At 41.4% G+C, this 24,445-nt stretch overlaps 2 protein-coding genes across 3 annotated transcripts in view; one reads left to right on the top strand and one right to left on the bottom strand.

Annotated features, from left to right (window-relative positions):
• LOC109852717 (nuclear migration protein nudC) overlaps positions 1 to 24,445 on the bottom strand; it is a 78,821-nt gene that overhangs the window by 45,729 nt on the left and 8,647 nt on the right. The gene's annotated exons all lie outside the window — the stretch shown is intronic.
• Positions 1 to 24,445, top strand: part of LOC109852719 — a 53,814-nt gene that overhangs the window by 22,270 nt on the left and 7,099 nt on the right. Inside the window, exon 1 of one of the 2 annotated variants that reach the window (XM_020424148.1) lies at positions 14,118 to 14,891. The exons of the other annotated variant lie outside the window; for it this stretch is intronic. Within the exon in view, the coding sequence (XP_020279737.1) occupies positions 14,730 to 14,891 (162 nt within the window). The 5' untranslated portion in view covers positions 14,118 to 14,729. Of the gene's footprint in view, positions 1 to 14,117; positions 14,892 to 24,445 lie in introns of those variants that run through there. 2 annotated transcript variants of the gene reach the window in all.

Genomic DNA, 24,445 nt, shown 5'->3' on the forward strand with positions numbered 1-24,445 from the left:
TTGAAGTGTAAACTTGTTTAATAAACCATATCTTTCATTTTCGATTTTTAATTCACGTAGTCCGGGAACTTTCCGGACAAACTGTGTATATCGATTTGTTCGAAAATACTGATCGTATAAAAAGTCACGCATGACACGACTTTCGGTTCAGATTTTTTAATTTAGTCAAAAACACACACGATGAAACTTAACAATAGGAGAAAGGAAACGAAGAGATTGGCAGTATGGAGCAAACACGGTTGTTGGTGTGTATCGTTGCAAATGCAGTTTATCACAAGATCACAAGTATAAAACGTTTTCGACCTTTAGTTTAAGTCTTTTTCATCTTGTAACAAACTGCAACGATACACACTAACAACCGTGTTTGCTCTGTACTGCCAATCTCTTCGTTTCCTTTCTTCATAATTTTTAGAGCTGTCTACCTCACTTATTACTTATTAACAATAGAACTACCGATGTTGAATATATAGTTTTACCACATCCGTGAATTTGACGGATATTTAAGAAAGACAATAAATGTGCTTTTTTATGTTTATGTAAAATAAAAGTTATGATTGAACAAGAACAACATTTAATTCAACAAATCATTCTTCTTCAATTAAAGCAAGAAATTTGAAAATTGTCACTTTGACAAACTCGTTAGTCCTAGTGTCAATAATTAACGCGTTTCGTCATCTATTTTTTATATTAGCGAGATAAAAACTCGTGCTTACAAAAACCACATCTCGCCGCAATCGCACTTGAGCAGAAAAAACACTGTAGTCGCGAGTAAAAAAAAGATGAGAAAAAAAGAGAAAAATTAAAGATTTCTACGCATACAGTTAAACATTTCGTGCGCTCGTTCACCTTTTGCGCGACGATCATAAATAACGATTGTTCGCTCGAAATATGCGACGATTTGCATTTAAGGAAGCAGGAACAGAGCAAAACAGGAGAGAAACGACGAGACTCGAATTTCACAAACGGAACTTCTCCCCGAGAAAACCGACACGTGTAAGAGTTCTTTTTCTCACGGAACGATCGGGTCAAAGAACTCGCGGAAGATCGCAAAAAAGAATTTCGCGGAACTGTTCTCCATATGTTTCTTGAGAATGATGCTCTTTTGGAGTTTTTTTTTTTTCAAGTTATCTTTGTCGCATAATCGGATTCTTTTCGGTCGGCTTTGTAATTGTCCCTTCTGATCGAGCTAACAGACGAGAAATTTCCTTTCTTTTTATTTCGAACGACGCGGTCTCGAGCATAGAAATCTCGAGTGCCTTATAAAGCACACAACGGTCGATGATGCGGCAAATTCTAAATAAGAACTTCCTTTACGACTGTCAGACCGAGCACAGCCGGTGGTAAGAAAAAAAAAAAAAAAAAAAAAATTTAAATCCGGATGTGTACGTGATCAATGTGATGTATATGTACAGTCACCGCAACGATATGCATATTTAATAAAAATGCACTATATAGCCGACCGAACTTTACTCTCAGGTGCATACTAAAATGTATCCGAACGTGCAATTCTAGGATTTCTCTCACAATCTTGCCTTCTTTTCTATCATAAAAAGTGACATTGGTATGTCATCAAAATGTCATGTAATAAATTTATGCGCCATAAGCGCGTAAAAAAAAGTTACTAGATGATACGTTCGCTCGATTTTTAATTAGATGCATATTAAACCCGTATACGTGTTGCAATATGTCAGACGAGCCTGACGTCTCTCTTACGATAGAAACTGACGAATCCAGAGCACACTCTCTAAATTAACGTCATCAGCGAAATTATATAATAAAATACTGTAACACTTCCTGCATTACAAAATCTATGTAAAAAGACACACAACGAACTTTTGATCCGCGAACGTTTTCAGCTCAACCTATTTATGAAGTTATTTCACCAGTTTCATAACAAAATTTTGCAACGTTCATTAAAGACGTTTCAAACAAAACAAATCGCGGCGAGGTTAAGTCGAAAGGGTCGATTTGTTTCACGAGTCTCAAAATATTCGCGATGCGCATTATTCCTTCGTATTGCCTCGTAAAACAATCGAGCGCGCGCGTGTAGGTGTTACAACAATAGTGTCTTCCGCGGCGACATAACATCGGTATGACGCGCGCGGAATTCATAGCACGTGGCAAACTCGCGATACGAGGCGAGTATCGCGAGACGGAGGAGGACCGATTGCAACGTGGCTCTTCCTTTCTCTCGATCTTCGGCACAATGTTGCAATCGCGCCCATACGAGAGTTTTGCATGTTTTCGTATCGTGGCTCGACAAATCGCACGCGATCCGGCGTGCATTTCGAATTGCACTTTTGCAGCGACGTGTCCAAGTATCGGAATTCGACCTTTGTGGTTGGCGAGTGTAAATATTAAGCGCTGAGAATCCAGACGAGTTGCAGACAAATTGCGAAATTGCCAATTAAAGATCGGCCAATTAACTGATCGCGCGCGCGCGCTCATCTCATTTTGCTACTCGTGTTACGACGACGCGATATATGAGACTATCTCCGGCGCATTTATTTCCAAGCGAAAGAACCGGCGAATTCACTTCACCGTTTTTTATTCCTCGCGTTAAGAACTATCGCCATGAAGATGATGCGCTCGCAAAAAGAACGCTTTCCCCTTTTCCTTTTTTTCTCTCTCTCTCTTATTCTAATTTCTTCGTAGCACGTACATGGCATATCATTGTACGTATCTACTTTCGTGCACACACATACGAACGTATTCACATATAAGAGAAAAAGAAATTGAGGATCTCGACGTCGCGTTGCAAAAACTGCAATAACTAACGTGGGAAGTTTTTACGGGACGAGCTGCGCTATGCGCGGAATCCAACAGGTGGAACAATGTCACGGAGTGTTAAAGTGATTTACGCGCACCGGTGCAATACGGTTTCTCAATTTTTGATTCCCGACAGCCGTCAAAACACGTGATATAAAACTGCAGTAAAAATTGCTTGTATTCTCTCTCGAAAAAGAGTGATTGTTTTGCAGTAGATCGCGTGAATAAAGATTAACGTGCAAACAAGTTATAAGAACGAGGAAACGATAAAAATAAAAAAATACAAATAAATATTAATATATAAATGTTAAACAGTACATATTACTTTTTAAAAAAATAATAATATAATTAATTATTTAAAAATACAATAATTTAATTATTTTATTTATAATGATATAAAATAATATACTTTCTTGGAATAATATAATTCGCGAGATAATATTGTTACGATCATGTGTTTTAAAGAAATGCTAGAAACAACAACTGATGAAGAGTGAAAATGACAATCACGACGTCGCGTGAGCGCCAGGGAATAGGTCGTGTGAACGACGTCTTGCAAAGTCCCGTCTTGCAATTGTATATACGGAAGAAAAGCGGCGCCGCGCGGCGTTCGACTGCGCGTTTATACATGACTCACAATTTGCGATTTTTTTTTTCGAGAAAACGCTGTAATCACATAAGTTGACATAATAACTCAAAGTACTTGGCGCATAAGTTACCGAGAATAGACAGAGAATTTCCAACGCTATATTCACATTACATTATAAAATGCAATAAAATCAAACGTATAGTTATATAATTCAAAGATACAGCTAAGGATTAAGCTCACTTCTCAAAGGATTAAGAGTATTACGTAAAATATCATTTTTAAAAACTAATTTGAAAAATTTAAAAATAAAAATAAAAATTGTTCACAGTTGCCACGTTGTGCAAATATTAATTCTGAGAATTATCACACAGCTAGTTCACACAAAATTCCCAAACTAGTTTTTTACATTCAAACTATTTCTCAAAAAAAAAAAAAAAAAAAAAAAAAAAATACAAAATAAGATAACAAGATTGTTTTAAAAACGAATTTAGTTTCAATCGCGGTCTTTCCCCAGCGTTTGTCACACACTAAAGAATTCAGAAGAAATAGAATGTTTTATTCTTCATCAAACCATGTAATAATCTTACTTTGGTCCTTTTTTACTGCAGGACTTTAACCGTGAACTTGAGCTGCGCTTTCAGCATCAGCATTCTTGCATACCGGTTGTCGTCATATGGAAATCCCCCGAAATTCCCACAAAAAAAAATAAAAAACCACAATCTCTGTTTCTCGTTCGAGAGACCGTCGCCTGTTGTTCGCAAAAGCGTGGTGTTAACGGTATTGCATTATATATAAGTTTATAACCAGGAACCGGATAGATCAGCTTGGAAAGAGTGAGTCTATCATGACTGACCTTGGTTAAAGATCGTTGACTTTGCGACCAAATACTTTATGGAGAATTATAGTCTCGCACACCTTTACAAGATTTTATCAATATCGTGTGTATAATATCAAACTCATGAAATTAAAAAGTTGAACGTTGATCCCGAACTTTGGAACGAAGTTCGACGTTTCACGTAATAGTACATTGACCGAGAAGATATATAATCCGCTCTTTGCGTTCGAATATTAATCTTCTCTCCTGCGTAAAACATACGTTATAAAAAATTGAATATTTCCCAATTATCTCTTACGAATCTCGTAGTCATAATCGCGCACCTGTTCGCTCTTTACAAAGGTGTACACAATCATACCGCGTCAAAACTTCAAGGTTACGACCCGATTTATCTTTAGCGTCGGATTCACGATGCGATTCGTCGACCGTATATACGCGCAGCGTATTTCTTTATAGTAAGAAATGCCGCCGAGTCATTGTGGATCAGACGCAACTTTAACTGCAATCGCTGCGAACGATCGAGAAATATTCGAGTCTTACGAGCAGCTGTTTTGAGACCGAAATGCGTTTTCTCTCCGGTGACGTCTGCTTGGAGACACGTGTGCTCGAACGAACTCGTTAATCATCGACTTGCGAAGGCTCGGGAAGAAGCTGAGAGCGCTTTTGCTTCTTCTAGTCTTTTATCATCCGCGAAACTCGAACGCGAATCGCGTCCCGCAGAACTTTAATTGCATCGCGACTTCGACAGCGGTCGTTACTCACGAAAATCGCGTAATTATAATTCGCTACTGAAGGTCGGAACGTTTCTCTGAGTTATACTCTGCCGCGGCAGAGTCGTAATTTATAAAAACAGCAACGTCGAACTCTTACAAGATATATAGAATACAGGTCGTAACGTTTACTTATTGTGACGCACGCGCGACGCACCGCGCTTTTAATTATATATACATGCTATTTATCGTAATCGGCCGTTAAAAACCGGCTTCACAACCGTGTCGAATTGTGTTTACGAAACGTTTTTAGAATGATAAGAGAAACAATCGCATATATATCGCATTACAGGCCCGAGAAGACGGCCGCAACTTTAAAGGTGAAAAACTCAATTATCTGAGGTCAAAGGTGAATTTATACTATAATGGTAAAAGTTGTTATTATTTTTATTATTATTATATATATAATTAAAAACATAGAAAAAAACTTGAGAAATGTGCTTTATCGGATATTTTATCTTGTCTTATCGAGACAAACATCGTACGATTGAAACGCGATTTTGCATTCTCGCGTTTTTCTTATTATCGTGTCTCTCTCTTATTTTCCGGCTTTTTTTTCTCGACGAGTTTCCACCTTCCTCTCAAGCTTCGTTGGCGGAGAAACCACGCGCGGCTACCGGAGTCTGAGTATGATTGTGCAATAACTTCCTCGCGAGCACGTGAAGAGTTAACGCCGACGTTAAGTCACGTGCGCGCATACATACAGACAAAGGAGCGTCTCCTTCCGATGTCCACTTTCTTTTCGACTTACCTAAGCGGTACAAATCGTCCACGCGCTTTGCGACACGTAGGAGAAGTAAAAATTTTCTCGCCAGGCGGCTTGCACAACTCTATCACCTCCTTCCTTCCTCGTCTTGACGACCAACCAACGAGAAAAATTACGCGCTTACCTGCGGGCGCGCGAAAAGAAAAGACGCGCGGAATGCAAATGAGACACACAGGCAAAAATAATTGCATGAAGTCGTATAATGCGCGTATCCCGAGGGAAGTAAACGTCATATATTCGTAAATTTACTGCGACTCTTGTAATTACGTAACGCGCGGAGATGCTGCGCGATGACGCCTTTTTACGTTATATCCGTAAATTTTTCCTCAACGCTGACGTAACGCGCATTCTAGACAGCTGGAACAGCTGTTGGAACTTGTGTACTTAATACTGTTAGACTCGAAATGAGTTCGAGGATCTTGCGTGATATTTGAAACGTGTAATTTTCCGGTGACGTCGCGGCGAAATAATGGGCACGGGGGCGAGAGCGACGAGCGACGAACGAACGACTTCTTCGAATCCGCGAATACACACCCGCTTATCTCAATTGAATAGCCAGGTACTGGAGTTTTTCCTTGTACATCGCACGCAAGAATCGCGAATATTCCCGCGCTAACGCGGGAGAGATATCTGTCCGCGTTCCACGGGGTTCTGCGAGTGTGAAAGTGTTCCGCGCGCGCGATAGTCGTAAATTCGTTGCAAGATGCCAACCGAGTATTCCTGAAATACTTCTTAAAGCGAGCGACGTGCGCGTTGCAAAAAATCGTTAAGGGGATTTTGATTCATGGCCCGGATGTGGGTTGCACGTGTTACGCGGCGCATGCGTTCTAGAGAGTAAAACGCCGGTTTAAAGTGCCGATCAAAACGACGGGAGAAATTATGAGATTTACAGAGCGATACCGGGACCGACAGGAGTTTTATAACCCGGATACTGCAAAAGTATGCGAAATACCGGTCGCAACATTCATTAGTCGCATTATCAAACCGAACATATCGACCTCGAGAACATTTACCCACAGCATTGGCGGTTAAATACAACAGAATTACACGGTAGTCAAAGTGTAAAGATTACAAATCGTCTATGACGAATCTTGAGCGTAAAAAATTTTTATCGAAATCGCCGTATTTATTTTCTCTCTGTTGCGCATTAATTAACTCGCGACATAAATAATCGCATCGCAATTTGCTTCCTGCTTCTTCATGCGTTCAGACGCACGATATAATCTATCAGCCCCGCGTAGCTCTGAACGTATAAATTTCCTTTATCGACTTTACATCAATTAAACTTAACGTAATATCAATCATACAGTGCAGTTCATCACGTTGCAGTGTAATTATGATAGCGCACGAAACTTTAATGGGAAGCCACGTTGCTTGTGCGATTTGATCAAGTGTGTTACGGTATTTTACTGCTTTCTTGTACTATCGATTCTAATTTCTCGATATTGCATTGTAACAGCTTGTATTTTCTCGTCTTGGATCTGAGGTATAACAACCTCGCTCACATTCCATACAGAGATCAAACGAATAAAACATATATGTAAAGTCAGCAATGGTAATTTCAATTCCGCGAATGGTAGAGGAGACTCGCACACGCGGCATACTCAATTATCACGGTGGAGTTAATTAAACGTTATGTGTATTTACTTTCGGGAAAGTCTCCTCTCTGATACGTTTCCTGATGTGTATATCCGTCGCGATTAACTATTTGTTTATTTTTTTTTTTTTCGTGAAGAATCTTCGAGACTAAAGATGTTCTCAGTTGCAAATTTGCTTTTCGAGAGAAAATAATACTGTAAGAGAATACTTTCGAAGAAAATAATTGTAAATACGAGTTTGTTACCGCACGTAGATTGCTGCAATTCAATCGGGAATTAATCAAGAAACCGACATACAATGTATCGTGTCTGTGTTTCACGGGCGCGGATACACTACGGTTCTGGGTCGATGAGATAAACGGATCGTGATCGGATCGGGAGCAATAACGTAATCCGCGCGAACGAGGGAGCCGTGTGTCCGGGTTCGCGGGCTCCGTTTCTCTCACGGAACCTATTCACGAACCTGAGCGCGGAGAGTTGATGAAGGGTTCTCTACACGTTCGCGCTGTGTGTTGTTCGACGACGCGCTCGTTCAGCCTGTTAATCGACGGTATCGTAAAGTTCCGCGTTCAATTTCGGCTTTATAGACCGTTAGAAGATAAATCTGTTATCGTAGAATAGGTAGATCCGTGTTCGACCTTCGAACAGACCAAATAAGTACACACGATCCCGGAACTTGTGGTTGCTTTTTATCTGCGAATTCGACGGTTCTTTAATTTTGTGTATATTATTATGAAGATACACGTTCAATAAGCACCGACACGGCGCCATGCTAATCGGGAAGTCAGACTGGGATTCTTGAACGATATATGACATAAGAACTTGTGTGTAACACCGTAACGTGTAGCATTAAAGCTATTTAAACGTAGAATGGCGCGATGACGGGATCCCAGTGACATCGCGAAAGAGACCGTCGTCTGTCCGCATGCGATGTCACGCATTCCTCGAAATCATTTTAGTGATATTTACGTAACGCACATATTGTTACCTTACATGTATTGTTGGATAATGTGTTAAATTAATTTTTATATATGACAATAAATTATTTCTTTATCTATTTATCTCATTTGACTTTGCAATGCGCATATATAACTAATAGATCTTCGTTCTTTACAATCGCGGTTCTGTTCCTTTTTCATTAAAAGGTCATCGATTTTTCTTCGGCGCGGTGATTCGCACCTGATAACCAAAGGCATCGTCTCTAAATGTCGCGGAGATTTCACACTTTACGAACGAATCAAGCGGCAGCTCGAACCCACCCATCATTTCGTCATACGCGTCTTGTGTCTTCGGGCACGAGACACGGGGAAAGTTCGGCATCGCATAATGGCGGTGTACGTTGGCGTGAATTCTTGCGCGGCGTGTATATAATACAATCACGTGTCGTACGTTACACGCATGTCGTCGTGACGAACGTCGCCGTCTACACCGCCGGCGAAAATATGATTAGAGACGGCAATTAGTGGTTACCGGCAGTTTGGGTAATTGTACAGACACACAGGCTAACCACATGTAAACACGTGTACCTATACGATTGCATATACGATCGAGAAGGAAAATTAACTAGACTGCGATCGCGTTTCCTCGGCTCGTTACGCTGCGTCGCGGTTGGATGTTAGCGGGACATTTTGCTAGCTGCCGCCGGCAGTGTTTGCGAGACTGATTATTCATACATGCAAGTCGTAACCGCACACGACTACCGCCGCGATCTCCAGCAGTTACGAAAACGTACGTACGCGAGACCGGCGTCGGCAGACGGACGACGGTAGGAGGTACGAACGGTCATCCATTGAATATTCATGTCCACGATTATCGCGCACACTTTATCACGCGCGTAACTCCGTCAGACGAATCAAAGAATCGGTAATCCGCGCACAGGTCGCGGAATATATCTCGTCGAGAGAATTTGCCAATAAAACAGATCTGAGCCGACTGACGTGAATAAATGTCACGATGCGTCAAGTTAATCGAGATATTGATCGAAGAAGCAAGTTTGTAACGTTTTATTGATTAAGTCGGAGATGTAATAAAAGACGTTTCTGCAATTTCCGTTGTTGACCGCGACGTATACTTCACATTCACTCACGAGGATCTTCACCGAACCTTGTCTGAAAAAATTCTCGCGCAAACATATTCATCGTCTCGAAAGGAACACGCGTATATGCGTACGTAGGTATCCAACGATCGATCTGCGCGGACTCTTGAGCAAGTCAGCGACGAGTGCGGAGAGGTAGTGGCAGGTATACAGAGACAGGTAAACGAATGTGCAATTAATTTCTCGAAGCGAAGGTTCGCACAGAGGCGCGTACTGGGCGGTCGACAAAATAATACGCTACGAGGAGGAAAGACCGAGAGATCGGTTGAAATGAAACAGCGAAAGTGCATACGTACGTAAAACGCGACGCGTGACGTAGAAAGAGAGGAAGTGCGAGGTAACCAATCCCTTTCGACCTTGCCCGCGATCGAATAAGATCGATATGTACCATTATTAAGTGTGCGTTTTTACCTGCGTGCACGCAGGGCCGCATTCCTCCCGGCGGTGGTGCCGCGACATGTATCAGGAAGTTGTCGAAAGCGCGGCCTTGTCCCGCCGAAACCACAGCCGGATAGATTCATGAGACAAAGCCCGAGAGCCCGAAGTAGAAAAACTTCCCGGAGGCGTGCGGTCGATCGATCGACTTCCGTCAATGAAACTCTCTCTTTAATTCTTTTGCGTATAACTCGTCGTAATATATAGCAAGCTATGTATAAAACTTGTCTTTTCACAATTTGTCGGCAATTAAAATTAAATAAAAACGCAGACAACATGAATTAATTATTTGTACAAAATAAATTAAGCAAGTCATGGCAATCATTCATAAATATGATAGGTAATTACAATAAGATTTAACGATTTTAATTGCTACCATTAACTACACGTTGAACGTTTTAGCATCGAGAAATTTAATCGATGCAAAATCTAAAATTCAATTAATAAAAACTTTTTTTTTTCCGTCAGGGAACGATCGCGTTGTAAAGGGTGTTAAAATAGAATTCCTCGGCACGCAAATCAATCGCGATCGATGCGACACGTCGGTAAAATCGCGTGATGAGCGTAGGTGCGGCGCAGCAATACGCAGTCACATTTAAATTTCAATCGAGATGCAATCGCCGTTAATGGAAACCGTACAAATTGCCACGTGAGGATGTACTCGTTTTTTCCGACGACGCGAGTGAACGCAACGGACGATCTCATGACTCGCCGGCTACGATTAATGTCCGTTTGCGAAATACGGCTAATAACTTTAATCGGCTCGTACGCAAGTACCTTCTTCGTTGACACGGCGGTACGATACTTTGTCTTTTCTGGTGTATACTTAAGAAAATAGGTAGCAAACAACTGCAGAAAACTGACTAATTACACAGCAAGTATATATACGTATAATCGTCATAGTGCATAGAACGTCCTGGTTTACTGCAATTCCTTTCGCGAGCACACAAAGTATGAATACAAGATATTCAAATTAATTAAAACATCTGTCTTTATTCTCCTGAGACAATTATTGTAGAGAGTAATTTTAACAATCATCTCGAAGTCGCAATTGTTCTATACAATTCATTTTCGATATGTTTACGCGAATAATTGATACATCTAGGTATCGGTCCATTATTTCAGAGAGACATTCAAAAAATCGTCTTGAAATATCGGAAAGAAAACCGTTATCCATAAATATTCATACACGAAAAAAAAAAGATGTTGAATCAACAGTATCAGTTTAATTGAAATATATCCTGTTGATGTAATATCAATATTGCACTACACACCGCAGATAGTTGTTTTAAGAATAATCTAGACATTAAATTAATCGCATATGCAATTAAATGAACTATTTATTTTTGTGGCAGCCCGTGACGTCAACTTTAATTGAAGCAACTCTATTTTTTTTTCTGTGTATAAATCGAAAGATTCAAGGCGATTCGCGCTTAATTAACATGTTATCAACGATTCCGCTCTCAATATCTTGCAACTACAGTCGGCTGATTCGCATCCGTTCTTGCCCAACAATTAGAGAATATTCGCGCAGCGCCGTTTCTCTTTATTGCAAAAAGACCCGAAATTAATTGTCGACGTAAGAAGGCCAACGAGCGCGGTCTAACAAATCACCGATATCGGGCTTTTGTGATAAAAAACAAAAAAAAACAAAAAAAAAAAAGAGAAAAGGATCACGCACCACGATTTGTTTGAACAACAACGTTCGCGAGACGTCCGTGATACGTGGAGCCGTGTGAAAGAGAGATCTCCGTCTGTATGTATAAAAGCCACGTAACTTTTTACCTTGGCGCGAAAGTTACGGAGGCCGACCGAGGAGGAACGGTGCACTTGACTTCCAACGATCGAGATCGTTCCGCGAGATCACGACCTCGTGAATATCTCTGTCGTCGTGGACCGCCAGCTGAACGACACCGGAAAGGTAGTAGTCGGGGAAATAGAAAAGAAGCCGATCGTTTTAATCCTTGTTTGAAACATACTATATATGCGCGCGCGGTTCCTGAGCGGAATATTTAATTTGCGCGGAAAATCCAAACGCAGTGATTATAAGCTCAATTTGCGCGACCCGCATTAAGGCACGTAAATGCCTTTTATCGTCCTTGCGCTTCGACGTGAGTCAGTCGATCCGATCGAGGTTGAAACACGTCAGGGAGCTTCCCAGAAACGATCGAACGGATCAGCTGAACGCGCACCGATGAAACTCGATGCCCGGTGAAATTCAAGGTTACGAAATGGACCAATGAATACTCCGAGCGACAAACGGTTGCGCAACGACACCTTGTTACGTCTTGGCTATGTTACGCGTTCCGTGAGACGACGATTTGGAAGTCACGTTAGCCACACTGTCACATGCAATCATCAGATTGCTTCGCGTAATATGTTCGTTATTTATGATGGGTTTTATTCCAGCTATACACTTCGTCAATTTATACCCTTCGAATTCTTAACAAAAAAAAAAAAAGAAAAAAAACAAAAACGATATTTGCGGTATAATCTTCGTCATCTCTATTAACCACCCGGAGATAAACGGAACGATTACGCCACGGTATGATCGCGATATTGCGGAACTGTCTATATGGGAATCACAGCCTCCCACGCGACCGTCAAGTATCCGCGTCACTGTTATGAAATATCGGTAAATAATCGCGCAACGGTAAGTCGCGAAATTAGCATTTTATTCTATTTAGTTCGATCGAGTAAAAATTGCAAGAGTATTTGCATGACTTTTGACGTTTTACAAAACAGCGCGTGTAACATATTGACTCAAATGCATTTGCATTGCGTTTTTTGTCGAAGCTTATCGCGCGGACTTACATACGCGAACAAATTACAGCATTGCGACTTCTTCCCACCGCATCTTTGCCTACGCAAATCGATATCGAGGAAATAGATTCGCGCAAAAGAGACGGAATTTCTTCTTGCCCGGTTTGGTCACGTCGATATCACTGCAGGGCGTTACTTACACACACATACACACACAGAGAGGAATTACGAGCGCGTTCGTGCGCGCGATGACGTGCGATTCGACGACGAAGCAACGTGCGAGCCGACAAAAGACGACGCGAGGTCCAGATTGCGTGGACCGGCATAAAAATAAAACGAACCGGAGAGCACGCGATAAGGAGGAGCCTTTTCTTCCGGTCGTTGATCGCGACCGGCAAACACGGCCGAAGGACGATGTTGAGTTACGAAGTACAAGAGCGCAGACACATCGTCGCAAAAATAAAAAGACGGATATTCCATTACGCGCTAAAAAGCACGTGACAGATACTTCGTGACAGCAAGAATGAATGTTTAATTTAACGATAATGTGAGGCCATTTAATACCTCACTTGGTGCGATTTTTCACATCTTCCCTAAGAACGATCCTTACAATGCGTGCGGCGAATTGAAGTTCCTTGTCTCATGTTGGTTCCGTATTAATAAAATTTCAATTAAAAAACAGAAACGAGAGAAGATAATTGCGTCCTGTCGTAATTCGCGCGTTATTGTTATCATTGTCATTCATCTCGAGCACAGTCCGCACAGTGAAGAAAACAAGCGTCGTCATTATACGGTGACGGAGAACGACGCGGTATATAGATCGTGCGGTTGTACCCACGATATCAAAACCTGCACCATGTCGGAAGTCGAGAGATAAGACTACCTTTCCCCGCGCGCACCTTTTTCCGTGAACGATATGTCCGAGACAGGAGGAAAAACCTAAGGTGTGTCGCGGTTACGCGAGGAATCGAATCGAAACGGAATTCGAGAGAGAGAGAGAGAGAGAGAGATAAGCCCACACTTCCTCTAAGCGATCGTTAACGGTAAACGATCTCGCGCGGCGAACTAACGAGATAACGCAAATGTCTCCGAACAGTTTCCTGTATCGAGATATAGGAACGAGATTGATGGAAGCGACCGATATCATACAACCGGATTGGACCTAGGGCGCAGCTTGCGGTCCCTTCCCTCGACTTCCCGTTTGTCCTTGCGCCTTGAAGCAGCACCCTAGGGAGAATGGGTTTCGCGTTCTCCGCGCGACGACTCACGCATGTGTTCTTGGCGTTGCCACGCACTCAGGTAGGAAGCAAGGAAAAAAAAGATCGATCCTCTCAGCCGTGGTGGAACTGCCCGTGTGTAGAATCGACGCGCCGCGGAACGAGCAAGCGAGCGAGCGAGCAAGCGAGCACGAGCGCGCTCGCACGTTCGCCAGAGTGGGAGATACGAAGGTATAAAACCGATCTGGTGGACTGGTACCAGCCAGTCCAAAGGCCAGATGCGGCGGCGGCTCTAGTCGCACGCGTGCGAGAGAGACGATCACGGTGCTCGGCGCGGTACTTCTTTTATTAATTAAAGAGATAACACGACTACGCGGCATAAGTACACATATGCGAAACGAGTGACCAGCGTACCCAACACTGGTTGTTTCCTTCTGGGTGGTGAGTCCGTGCAGGATTATTTTTTTTTTTTTTTTTTTTACAAAAGGAGTCCAAGCGAAAACTCGCGCGTTGCGCGTGCACACGTCCGAGGGAGGAGTCTCGATTGACGACGAGGCACTGTCTTCTGCTCCTGAAAGGAGGAAAGGACGGCGAGCTCCGAATCGACTCGATCTTTGAAGAACACGTTCCCTAGGGACACACGCGCTTCGTGACAATCACTCTCCCTCTTGCCTTATCGAGAAGAGGGTAAGAAGGATTTCGAGTTAGACACCGATAATAGTCACGCACGGAGCACCTGCACGAAAAATCGATTTGAGTAAATTCTTCGAAGGTGATCGACACTAGTGGGTTTCTTGTGGAATCCGTGAATTAATAAGAAAGTCACCAGCCGTTACGCTCGAAGAAGTGGTGATTTTCTTGACAAAGGAGCCAGCTCCCAAATAGTATACCGATGAAGATCGAGGAGGCATCGATTTCCGTTAGCAATTTGGAAGAGTGTGCTCTGTCGGGGTTGTTTCGTGAAGGATCGACGCCCCCCCGTAGCATGTCGGCGATTCGTATCAACGTGGAGGAGGCTCCTAACAACGACATCCGCGAGGATCTCGTTGAAGACGTAAGTCCGGCAGCTTTAATTAACGCGATAATCGATGATTCTCAATATGTAGTAACACGGCATTCATCTTACCGGCAATTTTCGAAGAAGGGGGAAATAACGTCACAAGGAAATCACGCGTGTCTTTTAGCTTTTTATCGATTCCCGGCTTTCTATTTCGTCGTTTCTTCCGCTATTCAGGTGGCTGATGCTCATCCACGTTTCGATCTCCGTGTCGATTCAACCTCTTGCGAGACCCGGAGGCACTTTCACGGTTGCGCGACGAGCGTCTCTCGGTTTGGCGGGAAACGCGTCACGGCACAAAGAAAACCGCGAGCGTAACTGAGAGTCGCGTCGACATCCAGCGAAACTATAGGTGCCGAGAACTAATGAGCTAATGAGTTATACGCAATTACGACTCAAAGTGAAAATTTATTTCCGCTGTTACATTATTATCGATGTGTCTCTCCCGATATAGTTCCTTTCAATCGTAAAATAATAATCAAGACGCGAAGTAACATCAATTTCAATTTTATTTGTCATTCAATTGCACGAACAACTTCCGTGGTTGGTAAAAATTCGAGAACTGTCGTCACGTGCGCGCGCGTATATCAACTTTAGATCTATTTCGGAGAATCTCCGCGAGATAATTAATAAGAGAACTCGCGAACCTCCGATTCTTTTTTATTCAAAAAAAAAAACTATGGTCGTGACTCTCGAAAGAGGGACAAGTTCAACGCACGAGTGCGTACGGCAGAGCCTTAATGGGCGTTACACGGTATCAATAAAATCGAGACATTCCGGTAAAAGGCGTCGAATGCATTAGGTTCACGGGCAACATGTGCGACTGTATACCGTTCACCGCGCGAATACTTAATAAGCCTGACACCCGTCCAAGTTTTATGTAATGCAAAAAACGGGGTTCTGCTGCGACTTTGCACACACCACACACCCGTTGAGAAACGAAGGACAACATTGTTCTCATACACATATGCGTCTCTCTTTCTCCCTCGAGAAGTGAAAAATAATATGCGCTAAATAGAAAAAAGTCTACTCTAAGCGAGCTGCAAACTCTATGTGTAGTAATTATTTTATCCGTGAGAACACCTGTCGACAGTTCCCTGAGACGGAGAGAACGTCGACTCTCTTTAAACCTGCATTTAAGGGAAAATATAGCTTGACAATAGCGCGATAATTACACAATTTCTTTGATACGGAAGTGTACATTGTGTTTTGGTTAAGAAAAATACGTTAAGATTCGAGATTGATCGTAGAAAATCCATCGTGAATATTAAGGTCGCGGTTCTTGAGATAACCTATTCCATGATACTTTGTTTTATTATTATCCGCTTTCAAGCGGCTCGCAAAGCGACACATTGTTCTCGCGTTAATCTTTCGGTTTATGTTCGACAGACCGCTTCGTAATCGAAAAACGACTGGCAAGCGATTCGACTTGTTAGCTTGTATAACGCTAAGCGCGCTCAACACGCGCAGTAGCGAGCCTAATTACAATAACGTCGCGCGCATAATGACGGGACTTTTACCGAAGCGCTGTTTCTCGCAGCAGCCGCGAAACCCACTAGTCGATGATTTATTCACGGTAAGAGATTCGGTTTCACTTATATCTCGGCGATACTTTTAACTTTCACGCTCGAAGCAATCGCGGAACAGATCGGCCTCATCGAGTATGCACGTTATAAAGATGCAAAACAACATATTTCCTAGAAAATTCTAATTTCCGACTTGACAAATGCAAATAAAATTCTTGTTTTAATCTAAAATTGCGGACGTAACATAACCAATTACCGATTTTTAAACCGCACGTTTCACCTCGCGTGGAATTTGCGCGATAGCTTCGTCGGTCCGATAACTTCATAAATGATTTTGACGTGTTACGGTCGAAGGAATGAAGTGCAGTTTGCGAGTGCCGAGGTTGCCTGCAAAAGAACAATGTCTACGTACTTGAGCGCGAGCTGAACGATCAGATCTCAACAACAAGGCGGTGAGTAACCCACCTGCGGGCCATTAATCATCTTACGCGCAACTTCCATAATTCTCGTCGTTTTATAAGTTTGCGACTTCACTTGCGCGATTACACGCGTGCGAGTCGAGTATGCGCGAGCGTGTGGCATAAACCGCAGAACTTCATCGCGACGGACCTTGTTTCGCCCGGAATTCCCGCCCCAACAGAAATTGTTGATTTACGACCGGAGAACATTTGTAACGACTCTCAGAAATTTTTATAGCGGCAACTTTATACGTCGCTCCGCCCGACTAGATTTCGTTCATGAACGCGTGGAATTTTTCGAACGATATCTTTCACGCGTACGAAGAGAGATAAATATTTGACAGTCTCTCCGATTAACCGTTATAAATATTACTTCCCGACGCGCTTGTTTTTAAATCTCAATTTATGCTTCGCTGAACCATCTCGCACGTCCTCTCAGGTGCTTAAACTTGTGCGAAATCTTTCGATGATTTATATGACCTCGCCCCATCTACCGCAATGTACCGTGCTTGTGGTAATTTACGCAAGAATCAGGTTGACACTAAATATTTTTTAAATGACAAAATTTGTTTACAAGTAAACAAACCTTTTCAGAATGACAGGTAGATAATAATCTGATCTTTACACAGACACGCCTATGTCTATATCACGATGGTATCTTGCAATACTACTTGTCGATTGAAAAAGATAAAACAGGATTCGAATCGGTCGAATTAAAAAGTCGCGATCATGACGCAAACGAATCAAACATTTGTTCGCACCTTTCGTCGAAATTGATTTTTCTAATATCAAAATCTAGTATGAAAATAATGTTCTATTTATAGCGTAGAAGTATGGCTCTTCCAAGTTTTATTTTGCCGATAGACCTTCCGATACGCCGTCGAAAGGAATGCGCGCGTGAAACGAGTGTCATTTGCCGGACGACTAGTCATGCAAGGTGTAATCTCGTTCTTTTTTTTTTGTTTTTTTTTTCTCTTGACACGCCTTGAAAAGATGCAAAAGTGGTTACAAAATGCTTCAAGATAAACTCTGGCACTTAACTTTATTGTAAAGAGGAGAGAAGAAAAAAGACTGAGATGAAAAATACTCAGCGTGACGTGTCGTCGTGAGCCGGGAACACAATGCTTGCCTCTCCGCGGTGCTTGAACCGGTACGAATTAGCTGCAGCGTGTGTGTAAAATTAGCAAACATACAAAACTATCATCTTTAGCACGAAAATTACAGCGACACGTCAGAAACGATAATTTTCTTGAGCGTTTTGCGTGTTGAAAATAACTTTTAAACGTCGAATCGAATAAAAATAGCGGGAATATCTTTATTATGTAATTTTTTTCGAATTATAAACTATCCCAATAAAATCATCAAAAGCTATTCTCTTGTAAAAAAAAAATAAATAAATAATAATAATAAATAAATAAATACTTCATAATACTCTTAAACATAAAATATTGATAGTACTTTTTCACGTACAACTTCACCGTGAATGTGTATGGTGTTTTTTTTGTAGAATATAATTAAAAATATACAGAAGAGAATGTTTGCTAGAATAGCAAGAAGATTAATTACTACATGATCAGCAAGACAAATCTGTTGAGCCTGTTGAAGTTTTTTTTTGTCTCAAAATGTTTTGTTGAAACAAAAAATCAAAATGCAATGATTCGCCTTGCAATCGGCATCTTGCAACAGAATTATTCGATCGATTGGACCATGCCCATCCAGAAAAGTCTCACGACATTAACAATTCGTTCGCCCTGTTTGCTCCAAAACTTCTTAACCGAGATTCGGCTTTGTGGTTATTAATGCGAAAGCGGTTCCCTTCCGTTTCGTCGATCGGATTATCCGTGCGCGCAACAAGGCAAATTGCGCGTCGCGTTTCAGCTTCACGTGTCAGCGAAAAAAAAATCACTACACGACAGGTCACAAATTGGACTTGTACGTAAGCTCTGAATGCAATTCATTCTGAACGTGAATTCGCTTAAAAATAGGATTTTTTGGTGGTTACAAAGTAAGTTTGTGTCTGCACGTGGCAAAATGCAAATTGACGCCTAAGTGAGTCATTCCTCATTTTTCCTTTTGATTCTTTTTTATCATGAAAAAATACGAAAATTTTCAACTGTCGTAACTATTTGGAATAATTACAATACAAGACCAGAATTTAAATTTTGTTTTCTCGAAAAAAGAGAATAAATTGGATCGGACTAACGTGTCATAAATAATATGTTGTTTGAGACAGTCGATGTCGAAAGAAACACAAGAATAAAAGATTTAACTACTGAGCTCAATAATTTCAATATAAATGACTTTCGTAAAATCGTTTCTCTGAAGTAAAATTTATATATAAAGTTTACATTAAAAAATCTTCTTTCTCCCAAAATTATACGTACGCTAATAACATGCGTAAGTTTGTAAATTAATTTTTTGCAAGTTATCTTGCTCAATACGCAAACACATTACAAGATACAAATCACCTGTGACGAGCAAATTAAATATTAATATTGACATTTTTTTTAAATGAAATTCTTATTATGTTCCCGTAATGCAAAATATTTTTTCATAATTTATAAGTCATTTTAGACCTTTAAATCCTCTCACACATACACACACTTGTGTATATAAAGGATAACCGGTTTTCGGCGATAAACACTTATCGGAGTTAGTCTTCTTTTACACATATATGATAAAAACCTAAGTAGAGTAAGCGATAATTATACACAAGAAGTCACTTCTGTTTGAGTTCCACAAATTTGTTAAGTTTGATTTTAATGTATAACGTAAATGGATATGGATTACGATTAAATCCGTAAGAACTCTCGACCCGGTCGTTCTCCCATCTGCTTTTATCTGAGACCCATGTGTACATTTGTGTATCACACTTATGTAATAACTTACATAACTTACATAAACTTACAAACAACTCTGTATCAAAGGCTTTTAAAAGCTTTTATTTATAACTTACGGTCCCGGTCAAGTTGCATGCAGGCTGTCACTCGACACGATTTCGGGAACTGATTTCGATAGTCGATGGAGCACTCACATGAAGATATACAGGCGCATATTCAACAAAAAGACCCCCAAAAATGATTGACTAAGTGATGTTATCACATCGAAACGCTAAACGTTACATTACGACGCGTTTATACCGCAATTATATAACCGCAAATTTCTTAAGAAAATATTTTGTTAGATTGCGCGATCGTGAAACAATATGTACCGAACTTTCTTCTCGACAACGCGAAGATATACATCTGAATCATTACATCTTCAGAATATTCCCGATACGCGAACCTATACGTCAAAAATTGTAATAAATATATGTGAGAAAAGAGCAAGTTTGCGTTCAAGAGCCGCGGACTGTCTCATCGCGTTAAATGCACGCACGATGCGTATTTGGCAACTCGCGTTTGCTTCTCGGTTAGCGTCTTTGTTCGCAAGATATCCCATCGATCTTTGATCCTCGCGAATCTCAAGAGTAGAATCGCGAAATATTTCGACATCAAGCACATGTACAAGAGGACTTTCCAAAATGTCTTTTTCGATAAGCGGCCGATTGCGCATCCTAAATTTTTACAACAGCTGACCTCCACCGAGAGACCGAGAGATTACGATATTCCTGTACAATATTCTTACACGAGGAATCTGATGAATTGTGACACTGTCGATCGACTTCGAAAAAACGATTGGCGGCCGAATTTAGCAATGTCGGCTATTAGACCGAAATGAGAGGCGAAGGGAGGAAAACAGTGAACGTGGCCTCACAGCTTTTTCTGGCACGCGAGTTAGAACCGTAACTGTCAGGGGCGATTTCGTAATTTTCGGCGGAGCGCCATTCTGTCGAGGACCTCCCATTTTATATATACGTTATATGTAAATCTGATTTGATGCCGAAATTCGCGACAACTTAGAGAAGGTCCACTATCAGCCGGTTCTAGATCTGTTAGAGTGTCGGATCATTTCGCAGCAACGACGCCCACGTGACGATTAATGCGATTATTTCAATGATTTTTTATTTACATATTCGCGTATTTTGTTCGATGTATTCTGTTGTCTCGTTAAAAAAAAATTAAAAAAAGAAAAAAATACAAACAGAATCTCTGTATAATTTTAACAAACAAGTTTTTTTCGCGCGTAGCACGGAAGATTGTATTTAATGGGGTATGCGGTTCACTTGCGACATTCTCCATCAACCGTGACCACTTGTTAAATCGCACGTGCGAAAAAGAAGAAAGCGGTTGTAAGAACGTCGAATTTATTGATGGCAGTTCTCGCGCTGATATATAACTCGTTTTAAAATTGTTTATATTGGTATTTCTGACTATGTGACACTGTAGTGAGTAAGAAATCGAGCAAGTAATGGTCTCTTTACCGACAAACATTCGTTCCATGTATACAAATTACACAATCAATAGACTTTGTTAATTTTATCGAAATTAATCATCAATCATCTCGGTTGAAACAACGAAATTTCGTGAGATTGCCCTTGGGAAAGAAAGTGATCGAAAGCGTAAACTAAGAATTGTGAGTATCACCCATTTCGAGACACATACATCTTGTGTCATCGGTCGAATCTTAGACTACACACGGGAAAAGAAAGTTGTTGAGATTTGTAAGCGTCACGGTCGGCACACACACGAAAGTATTTGCACGCCGGCGACACTCAAACGCGCGAGAGGAAAGAACCGGCGGCGCCCGGTAATCGATTAGCTGCTCTTTTCCCCGCCCACTCGTTTGCATCAAGGCCAGATAGGTATCAAAAAACAAATTGCAAAATTCGTGAAATTATCCGGAGGACACCTGTAAAGGTGTCGAGGATGCTGTGTTGAGTATATTATAAGCATCGGAATCTCCACAGCGAGATATCGAAATTAACTTCTATCGTCGTGTGCTGCCACTTACGTTTGACAAATCGCCACAGGCCGTGCTGAAAGCCTATAAACGATGTTAACGAAGATAAACGATTGTTTGTGTGTCAGCGCGAGAGTAAAAAAATGCGCGATAAGTATTTAGTCTACGCTAAGTGTCAATATTAATTGAATTATAAAATACCTGCAGGGTAACACAGTAATACTTTCCAAGTATTTCACAGATAATAAACTGGAAATACGAATGTTTTGATGCTTTACACAGATTACGCGTATCTATCGTATAGAAATAAATGTAAAGAAATATTTAACAAAAACAAAACATACCTTTTACTAGACAGGATGCGGATGTTTTTATTTATCCGATTGATTTGTTTTGCGTGAATGTCTCACACGTAACGTAAGGAAACGCAGTCTAGATGGTTGTCGAATCATTACAGGAAGTCGTGTAATTCTTACGTCGTCGTCGCGTCGTCACAAAATTGCTACGATGGACGTACGCTTCGAGAAAATGAATTATGGCAGGAAGAGTGAACCGGTGAAAACTCTTGGAACCCATATGTCGTACGAGTTTGCGCGCGGTCGACGTGCAAATACGCGTTTGCTTTAGGAAATGGTTTTCTTCCTATATCTTCACACATTTGTCGAACGTGAACTCTCGAGAGGCACGTGTGTTTGTGTGTAACGCGACGACGACTTTCATCTTTTCATAACAATCGCTTCTATCTTAGACATTTAACCGCGTCTCGAGCCTTTAGAGAAAAACAGCTGCCTGTTTTCTCATCATTCTCGTGTGTAACGACGCGCGCGAGATTTCTACACAGCCGTTCGAGAGGATAATTAGATAATCGTTCGACTGTCGATAATAAATCAAACGGCGCGGCCTCAAGTGTCAAATTTCGAGTAGATAAACTGTCGCATCGACTTTAATTAGCGCAGTGGCGTTCGTAATGCGAACGAATAATTACACCAATAAGGACTCGGCGCATACTTCTCATTTAGAATCATCGCTCAACCTTTTCTCGTTGCACGACTTCGGCGCGACAACAGCCTTTTTTTCACGTATATCGATCTTGTATCTACTAATTGGCGATCAGATCGACCCTGGGGTCTCGACTATCCGAGATATGAGACGCGGAAATAGGAAGACGGTAAGGACGCGAACGGATAAAATTGCTCTACGTCATATGTTTTTTGCGTTTATTTTTTCGGTACACGTCCTTGTGCGCGATCTTGACTCTGCGGCGCTTCATGAAAATTGATAATAGGCGTGAAACAATTAATAAATTACACCTTTCGATGCGCACGACAAGCAACAACGGCGCTTGCACAATGTTCAAGGCTGAAACTTATAATGCGCGAAATCGGTGCATATTATATTTTTCAATTAGACGATTGCAATTTAAGAAATAAAAAGCGATAAGTAGTACATGTTGCTCCACTTAGCGGCCATTTCTCAAAATTCGCGGTGAATTCTGAAAGCGCGCGCGAGAAATAGAGCGTTGCGGAATCCAAGTGATATTCCGCTTACAATTACATAATTAAATTTTGCAACGCGTGCGTGATTTCATCTGATAACGCGACAACAACCGCGTCGACGAAAATAGGACTTTGTTTTCAGTCCAAAAACCACACGAGTTTATCGCTCGCCAGATTCTCATCCTCGGCTCTGTGTCTCTGTATCTCATTGCATCTCATTGTACACAAATTTTCTCGCTGGTAAAAGAAGATGAAAGTGATTTTTTTTTTCTCTCTCTCTCGAGGGAAATTCTCAATTCAATTCATCTCGCGTTCTCAGCGCGATGCGTTTCTTAGGCGCGAAACGCGACGATCGGTCCGGGATAATTGCCGACTCGGAATATAGCTGCAAAAGCTTTCCTCGTAATTGTAAATCCGTTTCATAATCGCGCACGTAACGCGCTCGTGCGCCTTTAATCCGCGCGTGCGCGCGTACGATATAAAGCCGAGTCGAACGTTCAAGGACTCAAAACGAACGATAGCGTTCCGAACACTTGGGTTCTCCGACCGATGCATCGCGACGAATCGCAGAATAAACCACAAAAGAAAGTTATAAGTTTACTTTAATAACGATCGTAAATCCCCACCGCGATTCTCGCGATGCGACGCAGCGATGTTGCAAAATACACGATAAATTACGCAAAGGATAGGTACTAACGAGTCTCTTGTGAAGAGCCACCGGAATATATGTAAAACTTTATTTCAAATGTCTGTGTCTTGGAATTTGCAAAGTCATTAAATTTCTTCTAATTTCTCGTGTAAGTTTTACAACGCCGTGCGTGACATTGTTTCAAGTGTGAAGTGACGAACCTTTAATCGTGAGAACACGATGGTTCAGATCGCTTTCGGAAAAGTTTGGACAATTGTGATCACACGCGAGTGAGTTACAATTAAGACCGAGATTAATTGCATTCGCATAAAACAGATCTAGACCACTGATGTCTTCATTACTATAGCTGACGACAGTTCTAATGAAGGCGTTACATTATAAACTCAACGAACGCGGAGAGTGGCACGGTAGATTTATGATAAACCACATAGTATCTTACTCGCTATTATAAACATATATCCTTGAATAATATGCTTGGAAAAAAAGTGGTGCAGACTGCAAAAGAACGAAACTGTTCGCGCTGATAACCTTTCACTCACACTTGACAGAGCATACACGCACGTGTATGTAACAATATTGC

Source organism: Pseudomyrmex gracilis, unplaced genomic scaffold (genome assembly GCF_002006095.1).
Source record: "Pseudomyrmex gracilis isolate BER0280 unplaced genomic scaffold, ASM200609v1 scaffold_34, whole genome shotgun sequence".
Classification (NCBI taxonomy): Eukaryota; Metazoa; Arthropoda; class Insecta; order Hymenoptera; family Formicidae; genus Pseudomyrmex; species Pseudomyrmex gracilis.